This window comes from Ciconia boyciana, unplaced genomic scaffold, assembly GCF_034638445.1.
Source record: "Ciconia boyciana unplaced genomic scaffold, ASM3463844v1 HiC_scaffold_37, whole genome shotgun sequence".
NCBI classification, from domain to species: domain Eukaryota; kingdom Metazoa; phylum Chordata; class Aves; order Ciconiiformes; family Ciconiidae; genus Ciconia; species Ciconia boyciana.
The window spans coordinates 25,932-42,776 of record NW_027328405.1 but is presented as its reverse complement, the minus strand read 5'-3'; the positions used below and the strand labels follow the sequence as shown (position 1 = coordinate 42,776).

Below are 16,845 nucleotides of genomic sequence, written 5' to 3'. Positions count from 1 at the left end.
GATGGTGACAAAGTTTTTTCCTTATGTCTAGGCTGAACCTCTCCTCTTTCACATTCCACCCATTGTTTTTGTCCTCCCACCATGCACCATGGTGAAGAGCCTTGCTCTTTATTCTCCATGACCTCCTCATAGGTAATGGCAGGCTGTGATGAGGTCCCCCTAAGCCTTCCCTTCTAGGCCTCTTGGCCACTTGGCCTCTGCTCACAAGACAAGTGCTCCAGCCCCTGACCATCCTGGGGGCCGGCCTTTCACTGAACCCACTCCAGCTTGCCAACACCTTTCCTGTATGGGGGATCTGAAATATGGATGCAGTATTCAGGATAACCCCTTCCTGAAAATCTCCTGGCCATGCTCCTGGTCATAGCAATCAGGACGCCGTTGGCCTCCCTTGCTTCAGGGCACACGGCTGCCTCCTGCCCAGATCGCTGAGCACCAGGACCAATCCCACAGGGCTACTCCCCAGCCAGAATGCCCCCAGCCTGTGCCAGTGCCGTGGTTAGTGCCCTGCAGGGGCAAAAACTGGCATTTGTCCTTGTGGGAATTCCTGAGGCTCCTGCCAATACGTGTTCTCCTCCTCCTTGTGATCTTCCCCTAAGCAAAGACTCCTGGAGACCTTTTCAGTAAAGTCTAAGGCAAATGGAGTCCCTCAGCCCCATCTGCATCCTCTGTTATTAACTCACCCTCCCCATTCAGCAGCAGCCCTGCATTTTCCTTGTTCAGCCTTGGTCTCTAGTGAGCGAGCGAAGCTCTTCTTTTTGCTCTTGACTTTCCTTGCAGCCAGCTCCAGGTGAGATTTGCCTTTCCCAAAATCATACCTGCACAACGAAGGCAATGCACATGAATTCCTTGTTTGTACCTGTCTTTGCTGTTACCCTCTGGACGGTGCTTCATGGTCCCATCACTACCCTGTCCCTTGGATGGCCAAGCAATGAAGCTGCAAATACTGTTCCAGCCCGGCCTCCTCTCTCTTGTGCCTGCATGTCTCGGCCCCAATCCATGAACCCTGGCTCTGCACCACAAACCCCCCTGGTGTGAGTCCTCACCCTGCATGGTCACACAGCTCAGCTAATTTTGGTGGTGTCCTCTGCTAGGCATTTTCCAGCCCGGCCCAGCCACTCGGCTCTTCTCACCTCCCCAGCAACAGAGCAGCCTGCCTCGAGCTGGTGCACACAGAAAAAGGTTTCTCTTGGTCATTTCTTCCCCCCTGGAAACACGGAGTTGCTCCTTTCCTCTTCTCCAGGGACATCCCTGTCCCAAGACAGCCTTTCCCCATGGGAATGTATCTGTGCTGGTCTGGCCAGCCACTCGGGCTCCCTCCCCGTGCTCCGTGCAGAGCCCTGAGCTGATGGTGCTGCTGTGCAGAGTGAGCGGGCTGTGGTGCCTGAAAGCTGTGAGGGGACAGTCCCAGGCAGACCCCTCCTGACCATTCACCATCTCCATGGGAACCGGTCACCCAGGTCAGGCATCCTTCCCCAACACATCGCCCCGTACCCTCCTCCCCTGAGCCCATGGAGAAGCCAGGAACAGCAGCAGTCTTGTAGGGGCATCATGTCCCCCCGTGTAGGGGAAGAGAAGGCCAACATCTGGACACTGGCACTGAGGAAATCCCTTTTTATTACAGAGGTGCAACACTGGAGACCACCTGTACCATCATGCCAGAGACATGTACAAAGGTCGCTGGGTCAGACAGACTGGGTTCATGTCTCTGCAGAAGTGAAGCAAATGCAGACATTACTGGACAGCCATGATTATCACAAACCAAATGCCCAAAGCAAAGGAGATTCCTGAGATGAAGAGGAAATCCCTGTGAAGAGACATGGGCAGCTTATTGCTGCTGAAAGACAAGTGGCTGAATCAGCTTCTTCAGTGTGTCTTTGAGCTCCTGGATTCTCATGCTGTAGATGAGGGGGTTCAACGCTGGGGGCACCAGTGAGTACAGAGCAGCCATCACCAGCTCCAGTGATTGGGAGGAGGTGGAGGGGGGCTTCAGGTAGGCAAACATGCCAGTGCTGACAAGCAGGGAGACCACAGCCAGGTGAGGGAGGCACGTGGAAAAGGCTTTGTGCCATCCCTGCTCAGAAAGGAACCTCAACACGGCCCTGAAGATCTGCACATAGGACAGCACAATGAAAATAAAGCACCCAAAAGCAAGAGAGACACTCTCAACAAGAAGTCCTACTTCCCTGAGGTAGGAGTTGGAGCAGGAGAGCTTGAGGATCTGGGGAAGTTCACAGAAGAAGTGGTCAAGGGCATTGCCTTGGCACAGCGGTAGTGAAAATGTATTGGCAGTGTGCAGCATGGCATAGGGGAAACCACTGCCCCAGGCAGCTGCTGCCATGTGGACACAAGCTCGGCTGTCCAGGAGGGTCCCGTAATGCAGGGGTTTGCAGATGGCAATGGAGTGGTCATAGGCCATGATGGTGAGAAGAAAATATTGCCCTCCAATCAAGAAGAGAAAGAAAAGGACCTGGGCAGCACATGCTGCATAGGAAATGCTCCTGGTGTCCCAGAGGGAATTGGTCATGGATCTTGGGACAGCAGTGGAGATGTAGCCCAAGCCGAGGAGGGAGAGGATGAAGAGGAAGAAGTACATGGGGGTGTGGAGGCGGTGGTCACAGGCTATGGTGGTGATGATGAGGATGCTGCCCAGAAGGGCAGACAGGGAGATGCCTGGGAAGAGCCGGAAGTGCAAGAGCTTCTGCTGCCGTGTATCTGCAAACACCACGAGGAGGAACTGGGGGTAGAGCTGCTGTTGGCCATTTGCTGCCTCAGAGCATGGGACTCTGTTCAAGAGGGAAAAGAGAATGAGGAGTTACGAGAGAGTTCTCTGAGAAAATGAAAGGAATTTCTCATGCATCCTCCCCCTGCTAAATTCACCCCTTTTTTCTTTTCCTCAAGGCCTTCCTTCAGCTGCATAGCGTTGCATGGGGTTGCTGTGGCCCAAGTGCAGGACCTGGCACTGAGCCTTGTTGAACCCCATACAATTGACCTTGGCCCATTGATCCAGCCTGTCCAGGTTCCTCTGCAGAGCCTTCCTCCCCTCCAGCAGATCAACACTCCCCCACAACTTGGTGTCATCTGCAAACTTACTGAGGGTGCACTTGATCCCTTTCTCCAGATCATTGATAAAGATATTAAACAGAACTGGCCCCAGGACAGACCCCTGGGGAACACCGCTTGTGACCGGCCACCAACTGGAGTAAACTCCATTCACCACCACTCTTTGGGCCCGGCCATCCAGCCAGTTCTTTACCCAGCAAAGAGGACACCCGTCCAAGCCATGAGCAGCCAGTTTCTCCAGGAGAATGCTGTGGGAAACCGTGTCAAAGATGCCGTGATCAAAGACTGGATGAAAGCAAATGCCAGTCCTATCTTCAAGAAGGGCAAGATGGAGGACCCAGGGAGATACAGACCAGTCAGCCTCATCTTGACCCATGGGAACACAATGGAGCAGCTAATGCTGGAAACCATTTCCAGGCACATGAACAGCAAGAAAATCATCAGGCATAGTCAGCATGAATTCACCAAGGGGAAGTCATGCTTCACTGACCTGATAACCTTCTCCAGTCAAATGATTGCCTTTGTAGACAAGGGGAGAGCAATGGTTATTGTCTGCCTTTGCTTCTGCCAGGCTTTTGGCATGGTCTGCACTAAGATGCTGATGGCAGAAGCTGTTGAAGTGTGGGCTGGATGATCATTGTGAGGTGGGTTGTAAATTGGCTGAACAACTGGTCCCAAAGAGCAGTGATCAGTGATACAAAGTCTAGCTGGAAGCCACTAACTATAAGTGTACCGTAAGGTTCAGTATTGGGTCCAATCCTGCTCAAAATCTTCATGAATGATCGGGATGATGGGGCAGAGTGTACCCTCAGCAAGTTGGCTGATGACACCAAACTGGGAGGAGTGGCTGATACACCAGAGGGTTGTGTAGCCATCCAGAGGGACCTGGACAGGCTGGAGAAATGGGCTGACAGGAACCTCATGAAGTTCAACAAGGGGAACAGCCAAGTCCTGCCCCTGGGGAGGAAGAACCCCATGCAGCAGGCTATGCTGGGGGTCTCCCAGCTGGACAGGAGCTTGGCAGAAAAAGCCCCGGGGCTTCTGGTGGACACCAAGTTGCCCATGAGCCAGCAATGTGCCCTTGCAGGAATGGAGGTGAATGGTATCCTGGGCTCTCTTTGACAAATGTTGCCAGGAATTCGAAGGGGGTGACCCTTCCTCTCTCCTTGGCACTGGTGAGGCCACACCTGGAGTCCATTTCTGAGCTCCTCAGTACAGGAGAGGCATGGACATATTGGAGAGAGTCCAATGAAGCGCCACAAAGATGATGAAGAGACTGGAGCATCTCTCCTATGAGAAGAGGCTGAGAGAGCTGGGACTGTTCAGCCTGGGGAAGAGGAGGCTCAGGGGGCATCTTATGAATGTATATAAATACCTGAAGGGAGGGTGCAAAGAGGATGGAGCCAGGCTCTTTCCAGTGGTGCCCACTGACAGGACCAGAGGCAATGGGCACTAACTGAAATGCAGGAGGTTCCCTACAAACATCAGGAAAGACTGTTTTTACTGTAAGAGTGAGCAAGCATTGGCATAGGTTTCCCAGTGAGGTTGTGGAGTTTCCACCCTTGGAGATATTGAAAAGTCACCTGCACATGGTCCTGTGTAAGCCCTGGAGGGACGAGGGGCCCAAGAAAGCTGGTTAATATTTAAGCCTCCTCCAAGCTCAGTAGTAATGTATCCCAACAAAGAGGAAGTTGGGCAAAAACACCCCAAGGCCTGCATGGATGAACAAAGAGCTCCTAGTCAAACTCAAACACAGAAAGGAAGCCTAGAGAGGGTGGAAGCAAGGACAGGTAGCCTGGGAGGAATAGAGAGAAATTGTCTGAGCAGCCAGGGATCAGGTTAGGAACGCTAAAGCCCTGATAGAACTAAATGTGGCCAGGGACGTCAAGGGCAGCAAGAAAAGCTTCAATAGCTACATCACTGATAAAAGGAAGACTAGGGAAGATGTGGGCCCTCTCCAGAAGGAAACGGGAGAGCTGGTTACCTGAGATATGGAGAAGGCTGAGGTACTCAATGACATTTTTGCGTCAGTCTTAACTGGCAAGTGTTGAAGCCACACCACCTAAGATGCAGAAGGCAAAGGCGGGGACTGGGAGAATGAAGTACTGCCCGCCGTAGGAGAAGATCAGGTCTGAGACATCTAAAGAACGTGAATGTTCACAAGTCCATGGGACCTGATGAGATGCATCCGTGGGTCTTGCGGGAACTGGCGGATGAAGTTGCTAAGCCACTACCCATCATCTTTAAGAAGTTATGGCAGTCTGGTGAAGTTCCCACTGACTGGAAAAGGGGAAACATAACCCCCGTTTCTAAAAAGGGAAAAAGGAAGACCGGGGGAACTACAGGTCAGTCAGTCTCACCTCTGTGCACGGCAAGATCATGGAGCAGATCCTCCTGGAAACTCTGCTAAGGCACATGGAAAATAAGGAGATGATTGGTGACAGCCACCATGGCTTCACAAAGGGCAAATCATGCCTGACAAATCTGGTGGCCTTCTACGATGGGGTTACAGCATTGGTGGATAAAGGAAGAGCAGCTGATGTCATCCACCTGGACTTATGCAAAGCATTTGACACTGTCCCACATGACATCCTTGTGTCTAAATTGGAGAGACATGGATTTGACGGCTGGACCAGTCTGTGGATAAGGAAATGTCTGGGTGGTTGGACTCAAAGCTTGATGAGTTTAACGTTGCAGTCAACCACTTGATGTCTAAGTGGAGACCAGTGATGAGTGGCATTCCACAGGGGTCGGTTTTGGGACTGGCACTGTTTAACGCCTTTCCAGCGACATGGAGAGTGGGATTGAGTGCACCTTCAGCAAGTTTGTGGATGGCAGCAAGGTGAGTGGTCTGGTTGATACTCTAGAGGGAAGGGATGCCATCCGGAGGGACCTTGACAGGCTAGAGAGGTGGGCCCGTGTGAACCTCATGGGGTTCAACAAGACCAAGTGCAAGTTCGTGCACATGGGTTGGGGCAATCCCAAGCACAAATACAGGCAGGGTGGAGAATGGATTGAGAGCAGCCCTGAGGAGAAGGACTTGGGGGTGTTAGTTGATGAGAAGCTCAAGGTGACCCGGCAATGTGCGCTCGCAGCCCAGAAAGCCAATCACATCCTGGGCTGCATCAAAAGAAGCGTGACCAGTGGGTCAAGGGAGGTGATTCTCCCCCGCTACTCTGTTCTCATGAGACCCGCACCTGGAGTACTGTGATCACCTCTGGGGCCCCCCACATAAGAAAGACATGGACCTGTTGGACAGAGTCCAGAGGAGGGCCATGAAGATGATCAGAGGGTTGGAGCACCTCTCCTATGAAGACAGGCTGAGGGAGCTGGGGTTGTTCAGCCTGGAGAAGAGAAGGCTCCGGGGACACCTTCTAGCAGCCTTGCAGTACCTGGAGGGGGCCTACAAGAAAGCTGGAGAGAGACTTTTTACTAGGGCATGTAGTGATAGGACAAGGGGTAATGGCTTTAAACTGAAAGAGAGTAGATTTAGGTTAGATATAGGGAAGAAATTCTTCACTATGAGGGTGGTGAGACACTGGAGCAGGTTGCCCAGAGAAGTCGTAGATGCCCCATGCCTGGAAGTGTTCAAGGCCAGGGTGGATGGGGCTTTGAGCAACCTTGTCTAGTGCAAGGTGTACCTGCCCGTGGCAGAGGGGTCAGAACCAGATGATCTTTAAGGTCCCTTCCAACCCAAACCATTCTATGATTCTAGGATTCTCTGTTTCTATGATTCTATGTCTTAGCTCTACATGATGAGTCCCAGAGGAGAAGCAAGACTGCCTAAATGCAACATGTGGATGGATAGGTGATACCATCAATAAGAAAAATAAATCACCATTGGAGACCAATGAGGAAAGCCGACGTTCTGGATTGAGAACTCCCTGGGAAGAGCAAAAAGGAAAGGTTGGGTCCGTGGGTGAAACGTAACCCTTGCTTTGTCTCTGGTTTGAGACAGCTTCCTGAGCAACTTGTGCATCCTTGGAGGGTGATTCCCTGGATCTGCAACAGGCAGCGGCCAGGTTTCCCAGCAAGGCTTTCCATCCCCCCTTCCAGAAATGGCCATGTCTCTCCATTCAGCATTTATGGATCCCAAAGCACCAATCTGGGAAAGGCTTCTAGGTGAGGGGAAGGCCTCCCTCCGGCACATCTGTCCTCCTTGAATCCAAGTCTTGTGCAAGGCTCGGGTGGGTGGAGCTCGTTTGGTGCCCACGTTTGTCTGACAGATGGCTGGTTAGTGCCATTACCAAGCAGGGAGTGAGAGATTTGGTCTCAGGACAAGTTGTGCCCACGGCAGTTGCAGCTCACAGCTGTGGTGCCTCAACTCACTGACCCATGCCTGGGGTCTTTGCTAAATAAAGCCCCACACACGGAAATCACCATAGTTAATGTGGGTGACATGATGCCATGGTGCCAACAGGGAAATTTCCAGCCCGTATACTACGTTCAGGAGAAGAAATATTGATCTTCCTCTGCATTGACTCTCACTACCCTGTCACATCTTTCCGCATGTGCTCCTTCAACGGAACCCTTCTCACCTTTCTGCAGTCTGCCTGATGCTGCCTTCAGCCAAATCCTGAATTATGTTCCTACCTGTCCCCTCCTACGTATCTCGCTGAAGGTTTTCCACTAAGGTTACCCACTGTGGAAAGTGGACTTCACTGGAGGCAAGTTGGACTTCATAGGCAGCTGAGGAAGGTCTTTTATTTTTTATTGAACTATTCCTTTCTTGTCCTATCTTTTTTTTTTTTTAAGCAGGTAAGAACCATCCTTCTGTGACTGCGCAGCTGGTTCTCCAACTACAGCAGGTGGGAACTGGTGCAAATGCACCTTCAGCTGCAGACTATGGTGGGAAAAGCTTGGATTTGAGAGAGCATGATGCAAGTCCCAGGTGGCTGATGATAGAAATGGCAGGGTGTGTGGGAGGTGGGGTGGACAGACTTTGCCCACACCATGTTGTACAGAAAGGATCTTCCTTTGCCTATATGTTCAGACTTTATCAGGAGACGCATCAGGAGATGAATAGGAATTGGGGAAGGCTGATATCACTTGTTCTGTAAGCAGAAAAGTAAAGAAAAGTGGTGAAAGAAGACATCCTGTTGTATTGATATTTATTACTGAAATCTTCTCCGTTTGGCTGCACTCCTGGAGTCTCTCAACTCAGCCCCACGAGACTTGAAGCATTAGGGAGAATTCTGCAGGGAGACTTGGCTTGGTATGGCATTTGGCATGTTAAGGAGCCCTCTGGTGCCAAGTTCCTGAACTGCAGATACTGAAAAAAAAGAACCGGCCTCTAAAGCAGTGAAAAGCTTCCTGAGGTGCGTCCAAGGCTGGGGAGTGAAGGAGAGGAAGAGAGGAAGGTCAGCTCATGGGGCATGTTGAGCACTGTCTAGCCACCCCACAGCAGAGGGCATTCCCCATCTCCCAGGCTGAGGCATGCACACATGATGGAAACCTCTCCTTTGTGCAGGGGCCTTCAGCCACATTCCCAGGGCAGACCTATTCCTCCTCCACCCACAGACATCAACGGCTTTCCATTGCTGGGCTCACACAAGGTTGGAAGGATTTGCTAAAGCCCTCAACCATTGCCTTGGTTCTTGACAAGTTCCCTACACCCTCTCTCGCATCCGTACGTGCTGCCAATCACTACCTGATCACTACCAGAGAAGCTAAGAAGCTCTCAAGGCTTTACCTCTAATCCTCAGGGGATGACCACGTTTCTCCTGTCACCATTCGTGCATCCTAAAAACACCTGGTGAGGAAGTGCATCTTGGTGAGGGGAGGACCTCGCCGAGGCACCTCTGTGCTCTTGGAGGTCTAAGTGCTTGTGCAAGGCTCCAGGAGGAGTTCCTTTGGTGCCCACCTTTGTATTGCAGAGGGATGGTGTGCAGAGGGCAGGGAATGAGAGAGGACTGCTACCAGAAATGCCATGGGAGGGGAGGTCCGGTGCTCAGGGAAAGAAGGATGAAGGGTGGACACTCCGGGTTCTGGTCTTTCTCTTCCCAAGTCACCACTCTGGGTGACGAAGCTCTGCTTCCCTGGCAATGGCCAAACATCTGCCTGCCGAAGGGAAGCACTTCATAGCTCACTTTGGGAGTCTCTGTGGCGCAATTGGTTAGCGCGTTCGGCTGTTAACCCAAAGGATGGTGGTTTGAGCCCACCCAGGGACGGCTTCCCCTTTCCCTGCCCCCCCTTTCCCTGCCCGTGCCAGGGGGCTTGCAACTACATCACCTTGCAGCTCCCTTCCAACCCAAACCCTTCTATGGCTCGAGAAAAAGAGGAGCCCATTCAGTCCCCTCAGCAAAGGCAGACCAAGGAAAACAAACTGAGAGCAATTCCTTACTCTCTTTTGCTTGCGCACGCACCTTTGCTTCACTTATTAAACTGCCTTTGTCTTGACCCATGACTGTTTCTCCCTTTGCCCTTCCAATGCTCTCCCCCCTCCAGCTCAGGGGCACTGAGCGAACAGCTGCCTGGGGGCTTAGCTGCCAGCTGGGGCCAACCCACCCTGTGATTTGCCTTATTTCTACTGGCACTAAGAACAGCAGCAGTAACATGCTCTAAAAGAAGGTCTTCCTCTTCTTGATGATGGTAAACTGTATTTCTTTGATGTTTCTCCTTTCCTTCATTCTTCCTTGGCAAGATAGTTATAATTTCTCAGTATTATAGTCTGGCATGAAGTTGTTAGAACAATACTTTTTCTCTCCTTTCTAACTGTTATCATCCAATGGCAAGACCCCTCAGACAGTATTGTCCCTAAATCATTTCTTTCCTTCCCATTTCCAGTGTCTGTGTGTGTGTGTGTGTGAGGAGTTGTTTATCGTGATTATCACATCCCTGACCAGCTCGTCCTTGGTTGCCAGTAGCGGATCCAGGTGAGCACCCAGGGCCTTTGTTGGCCCACTGGGCAGCTGTATTAAGAAGTTGTCCCACGGTGCTCCAGACTGTTTGCACCTTGTTTTGCCTGGTCCGTGGATGCCAGGGCACTTACAGTCCCCCACAGGAACTGGCTCATTGCCCTGCAGACTTCCTTGGGCTGCTGACAGAAGACTTTTCCTCCTTCCTCACTGTCGTGGTTTCGCCCCTGTGCGCAACTAAGCACCACACAGCCACTCGCTGCCCCTCCCCCCCCACCCCCCGGTTCCATGGGGGAGAGAATCTGAAGAGCACAAGTAAGAAAACTGGTGGAGGACCCCGGGGTGTGCAGGTGCTTGTGATGTCATAGGTGCCTGAGTAGGTGACAGGGCAGGAGCCAGACGTGGCTTCCGCAGGGGCTTGTGATGTCCCTGGTGTCCTGGTAGTTGTTTGGGTAGGAAGGAAGACCTGGCTTTTGCTGGTGCCTGTGATGTCAGTGGTGGCTCTGCAGCTAGTAAGGCAGGAGCATGCAGCTGGCTTGTGCAGGTGCTCGTGATGTCATAGGTGTCTCAGTAGGTGATAGGGCAGAAACAGGCCCCTGGCTTGTACAGCTGCTTCTGATGTCACTGGTGGCTAAGTCCCTGGTTGGGTATGAATGGACACCGGGCTTCCGCAGGTGCTTGTGATGTCACTGTTGGCTGAGTAGCTCTTAGGGCAGGAGCAGGCCCCTGGCTTCTGCAACTTTTTGTGATGTCATAGTTGACTGAGCAGGTGATAGGGCAGGAGCAGGCCCTGGCTTGTGCCAGTGCTTGTGATGTCACTTGTAGCTGAGTAGCTTTGAAGGCAGGAGCAGGCCCGTGGCTTGTGCAGCTGCTTATGACGTCATGTTCACAAATAGTTGATAGGGCAGGAGAAAGTCCCTGGCTTGTGCAGCTGCTTATGATGTCCCTGATAGCTGAGTAGCTGATAGGCCAGTCTGCAGCTGGCTTGTGCACCTGCTTGTGATGCCACTGGTGGCTCTGTAGCAGTGGTGTCAGGTGCATGCAGCTGGCTGGTGCGGGTGCTGGTGGTGTCACAGGTAGCTGAGGAGGTGATAGGGCAGAAGCAGGCCCCTGGCTTGTACAGCTGCTTCTGATGTCAGTGGTGGCTAAGTAGCTGATAGGCCAGGAGGATGCGCCTGGCTTCCGCAGGTGCTTGTGATGTCATATGTGCTTGACTGGGTGATAGGTTAGGAACCCAAGCCTGGCTTGTGCTGGTGCTTGTGTGGTCATAGGTGTATGAGTAGGCGCTGGGTTAGAAGGAGGCATCGCCAGGTGCCTCATCACAGCTGTGTCTCCCATAGCATCTTTGTAATAAAACGGCGTCTCCTTCGTGCACTGCCTGAAGACTGGGCGCTTCATCCAAAGCTGGTGACAAGACCAGGCATGAGCAAATGCTCCCCAAAGGAGCCTGTTGCTCCATGGATTCAGGATCAAAGAGCTCATTGTCCTGTTGGTGCCTGTCAGAGACTGAGTGTTGCATTTAGGACTTACCCATCGGTGTCTAGTGAAAGTGGAGGCGGTGAGCAGTCACCGAGTCACTGAGGTACATACCCAGGGCTGTTCCACATGGGACACACAGATGATGATGTCCTTAAGGAGGGGAGTCTGGAGCTGCCTGGAAACCCCAGGGGTCTCCATGGATGGCACGGGCCTGTGGCGGGCAGTGACTGGAGCACCATAAAGTGAGAGATTGCACAAGGTGGAGTCCCTCAAAGGCAAAGTACTAAACCCAGGCGTCTACAGGGAAACAAGGACTCTGCTGTCCCAGAGGAGGAAATGGGGCGCCAGCAAGCACAAGGAAGGGAGGCAGGAGAGTCATTCATGTCACCCACAGTCGCGACTGAACACTTCCTCTCCTTGGCAATGCACCACAGTCCCTTCAAGCACCTTCCACCTCCACAGACCCTTCGGCAGGGGGCTTAGCAGCAGCGATCCCCACCCAGGTCCCAAGGGCCAGAAGGGAGCACAAGGAGAGGGCCAGGAATGACCAGAACGATCGTGGAGAGGTGAGATGGGATCTGATGTGGGCTAGAGTTTGCGCCAGAGAAAATGCCCATGTTCAGCTAATTCAAAACTTTCTAGACCATGGATACCCTGAAGCATGCTTACAGTGCAGAGCCAGGAGATCTTGCTCCACCAGGCCTGGGACGTGGCGTTTCCCACTCCCCATCCCTTTGTGCCATCGTCCCTCATGAAGAGGGACATTGAGATGGAGGCTGGCACAGTGTCAGGCCTTACACTGTGGAAGCATGACCCAGCAGACCTGTGAATTTGCTGCTGTCCCTTACTCAGTCCATGTGCCTAGCACATGTCCTTGGGACAGCCTCCCCCACCTTGTGTGCTGGCTCTAACCCCCAAAAGTCACCCCCATCCTGGCCCTTTGTATTTTTCATCTGTTGTGCAGACCATGGCAGGGGATGTTTCCCCAGCCCTGAATGCATCCTGCACCACGTGGTGCCTGCACACTTGGGCTGGGGGGCCACATGTGGGGCAGCAAGGCTGTGCTGGTGCAGCGATTAGCATGTGAACATGAGCCACACTGCCAGGACATCCCCAAATTACCTTCAAACATCACCCCACTCACTGCAATGACTCTGGGATCCCAAGAGGCACCGTGAGTTGGAAGCATAGGGTGGGCACCACAACCCCAGCTCTGCCAGCAGACCTTCTCAAGCCAGAGCTGCTCCCAATGGTTGGGAGAGGACTCATGGCTGCTCACAGGGTTGGGGGTGTCTTGGGGGCTGCAGCCACCAGCACCGCCTGCCAGGAGCTCCAAGACACAGCGGCAAGCGTCGGTTCCCGGCACCACAGCTCACAGTGCCTCCCTCCTATGTGACCATCCTCGCTCAGGAGCACCACTGGGTGCGAAGGGGAGCTGCTTGTTGTAGTAGTCACTTTAGCATTAGTAGCAAGGCTTGCTGAAGTCTTAGGCCACAAGAACTTTCACCCAGATCCACCGACCGTGCACTGCACTTTTACTTGGCCCCCAAAACCCGTGCAAACCAGAAAGATGAGGAGGCTTCAACCTTAGCAGAAGCTGCGATCTTAGAGATAAGAGAAGATCGGCCTGCCAAGAGACAATGAAAGGGCCCAATGAAGAATGGGAAGACCCCAGACCCAAATACTACTCTTGGTCCGAACAGTCTCCTGAGGGGAGGGGAATTTAGATACCTTATGTATACCTTAGATATACCTTACAGGGTCTAATTACCCAGGGATTTCTTTGTTCTGGGTCCCTCTCCGGAGGCACCCAGCTGGAGCTGTTTTCACTGCTGTACCAATAAATTCGCCTGGCGTGTGTCGTCTCGGAGACTCTGCTTCGGGAAACCTAGGGTCGAGCCAGAGGGGAGAGAAAGCACCCGAGAGCGAGTGTATGTGAGCGAGGAGTTGAAAAGGGGCACCCATCAGCTCAGTGGAGCTGCTGCTGCAAAGGGACTCTGGTCCTAGTGGTTACAGTCTCGAGTGGTGTGTGTGCGACTCCCTGAATGGTGTGTGAATGCTCGGGCAGCGGCTTCTCCTTTAACACTGCTGGAGCTCTTCTCTGCTGACCCCCTGCCATGGCCCCTTCTTGTGTTAAAAGTCACTGTTGCGTAGGAGTCTGAGGAGTGGCTGGGGGGGGAACCCTCCCGTTGAGTCACGAGGTTCAGACAGGACCCCCTTGCTTTCTGAACTCCTTCTCAGAGAGGAGTCTAGGTGCGGCTAGGTCCAGTCTTAGTCTCAGACTTGGTCAACAGTATATTTTCTAAGGACGGTATATGTAGCCACCCATCAGAACCAACATTTGCCTGTCAGAGCCCTCTCAGGGCTTTCACTGAAACAGCTTCGCAAAGTTGATAAAGGTGGCAGCGCTAAAGTAATTTGACAGCGTTCTAAGTCCAGTCAATTATTCCACACCCCTGTCTCCGCCCTGTTGCCAGCTCACAACCACTACCACAGTCCTTCTGCAGTCTATGCCTCTGCTTGGAGCTGGCCAGCGTGGTGTGCCTGCATGGCCCTGAGGATCCCAGAGAGGCTGTGCTTGGCGAGCAGGTTGTGACAGTCCTTGGTCTGAGTAGGGCCGATGATCTGGTTGGGGACCATGACGGAAAGGAAAGGACAAGAGATTGCAAGGACAAGAAGCAGGAAGGGAAATTTCACATGAGGTTAAGGAAAGAAAAAGTTATAGAGATATATTTGTATAATCATGAGAGTGGGTCAGCACTGGTTCAGGGGCGCAAAGATTTTCAAAACTCACCTGGAGAAAGCATTGACCAATCAGATGTAACTCTAAAGTTCTCCATGCTCAGAGCATATCATGGTACTGGAGACCTCCAGAGGTCCCTTCCAACTCAAATCCTCAAGGAGGAAGGAGCTGGACACAGCAGTCAGGGTAGGGGATACTGCTGTGTGTTGAGGCATTGCTGGCATTTGTAACCCCTGGTGCACCTTTTCCTCAGAGTTACACGGTGAATGAGGTCATCCTCAAAAGGAGGCCTCTGCTCCATGGGCACCGGGAGTCCCACCAGTGCGGGAAAGGACAGAAGAGTTCTCAGAAACACTACCAGGCATTACACCATCACAGAATCACAAAATAGTTGGGGTTGCAAAGGGTCTCTGGAGATAGCTAGTGCTCCCTTGAATCCTAACCCATAAGCTCTCAGCTGGCTCCTCACCCATCCCCAGGCAGATGTCCAGCCACTTCAGCTGCTCTCTCACATAAAGGGCAACTCCCCCTCCTCGTCTTGCCATACAGTCCTTCCAAAAGAGCTGTACCCCTCTGTGCAACACTCCAGTCGTGGGAGCCATCCCGCCATGTCCCCATGATGCCAGTAAGATCGTAGCCCTGCAACTGCCCACAGACCTCTAACTCGTCGTGTTGATTCCCCATCCTGTGTGCATTACTCTACAGGCACTTTAGAGAGGCACCCCAGCTTCTTGAGATCCTGGAGAGGGTTTGGCAGATTTCTCCCTCAAGGGGCCTTGTAGGCACTTCTTGCTTAAGAGGAAGACTTCAAAGAGCACTTTACAAAAAATGATTTTTTATTTTCATGGATACATTTTATTACTTTTCACTTTAGAGGAGAGCTGATAGCAGCGTTCTGCAATTGATATTGATCCACTGTGCCTCCTAAGGAGGATGGGACAGGCAGGAGAAGCAGTCCCTTGAGGTCTGAGACGATGCTCAAGCTTGCTCCTTCCCTCCCCAAGCTTGCCGTTTCTCTCATCACACACCTGGGACTTGCATCACTTCTCCTTCCATCAGACTTCTCCACTGAAGTCTGCAGCCGCATGTTACAGCTCCTTGGCACCAATACCCACCTGCCTTCCTTAGACAACTGGCTGCACACAGGCAAAGGAGGGTTTTTTTCCTCATTTTTGGGTGCAAAGTCCAGGTTTTCCTTCTTGGAAGGGGCACCTCTTGTTCTGACACCAGGCCTGAGCCCCTCTCATGGGCACAGCAGCAACTGGAGTAGAAGAGAGTGGGTGTCTGCTCCCCACCAGCGCCAAGCCTGGGAGCCACCAATGGCATGAGGAAATGGAGGCTGCTCACTCTCTTTTTCACACCTTGTGTCCCCAGGCTAGCAACCTCCCCTTGACTGCCTTACCAGCCCCACTCCCCAGGCCAGCATAAATGTCCTGCTGAGGTGTCTCAGGCACCTCACTAACTGGTGCCACTCTCAAGCCTCCCTTCCCAGTGACGCAGAGCAAGAAGAGCCCAGGCTTCAGGCACTGAACTGAGGAGACACCTTTTATTAAAGAGATGCTATTAGGAAGGCCAGCTCTGACACAGCGCTAGGCACATTTACAGAAGGCCTCTGGCTCACACAGCTCAGGCTCTTGCCTCTGGAGAAGCACGGTGACTCCAAAACCTGGTTTCCAAAGATAATGTTCAAGCAGAGAAGAAAAGAACCAAATAATCAAGCCTGGCCTGAGACAAACTTGGAATCGCCTGTGGAAAGAGAAGGGCAGCTTATTCCTGCTGCAACAGCAGACAGTGGATCAGTCTCTTTAGTGCCTCTTTGAGCTCCTGATTCCTCATGCTGTAGATCAGGCGGTTCACTGCTGGAGGCACCACTGCATACAGAACGGCCACCACAAGATTCAGAGCTGGGGATGAGATTGAGTGGGACTGCAGGTAGGCAAACATGGCAGAGCTGGCAAACAGGGAGACCACGGCCACGTGAGGGAGGCATGTGGAAAAGGCTTTGTGGCGTCCCTGCTCAGAGGGGATCCTCAGCACAACCGTGAATATCTGCACATAGGACAGGACAAGGAAGAGAAAACACCCACAAGCTATGCAAAGACTGACCACAGTAAACCCAGCTTTCCTGACGTAGGAGTCCGAGCAGGAGAGCTTGAGGAGCTGGGGGATTTCACAGAAGAACTGGTCCACAGCATTGCCTTGGCAGAATGGAATGGAAAATGTGTTTCCAATGTGCAGCACCGCATTGAGGAAACCACTGCCCCAGGCAGCTGCTGCCATTTTGATGCAAGCTCGGCTGTCCATGATGGTCACATAGTGCAGGGGTTTGCAGATGGCTACGTAGCGGTCATAGGCCATGACAGTCAGCAGATAATACTCTGAAGAAACAAAGAAGAGAAACCAAAAGACCTGGGCAGCACATCCTCCATAGGAAATGGTCCTGGTGTCCCAGAGGGAATTGGCCATGGATTTGGGGACAGTGGTGGAGATGGAGCCCAAGTCGAGGAGGGAGAGGTTGAGGAGGAAGAAGTACATGGGGGTGTGGAGATGGTGGTCACAGGCTATGGCGGTGATGATGAGGCCGTTGCCCAGGAGGGCAGCCAGGTAGATGCCCAGGAAGAGCCAGAAGTGCAAGAGCTGCAGCGCCCGCATGTCTGCAAACGCCAGGAGGAGGAACTGGGTGATGGGGCTGCTGTGGTTGGACAT

The 16,845-nt window shown here is 52.6% G+C and overlaps 2 protein-coding genes across 2 annotated transcripts; both read right to left on the bottom strand.

Annotated features, from left to right (window-relative positions):
- Positions 1-1,825: 1,825 nt before the first annotated feature.
- On the bottom strand, positions 1,826-4,258 carry LOC140645707 (olfactory receptor 14C36-like). The gene is made up of 2 exons (XM_072849171.1): positions 4,248-4,258; positions 1,826-2,783 (listed from the first exon to the last, which is right to left on the bottom strand). Exons 1-2 carry the CDS (start codon positions 4,256-4,258, stop codon positions 1,826-1,828), a joined length of 969 nt encoding a protein of 322 aa, XP_072705272.1.
- An 11,648-nt stretch (positions 4,259-15,906) lies between these two features.
- LOC140645706 (olfactory receptor 14C36-like) lies at positions 15,907-16,845 on the bottom strand. The gene has a single exon (XM_072849170.1). The coding sequence runs from the start codon at positions 16,843-16,845 to the stop codon at positions 15,907-15,909; it is 939 nt and encodes a 312-aa protein (XP_072705271.1).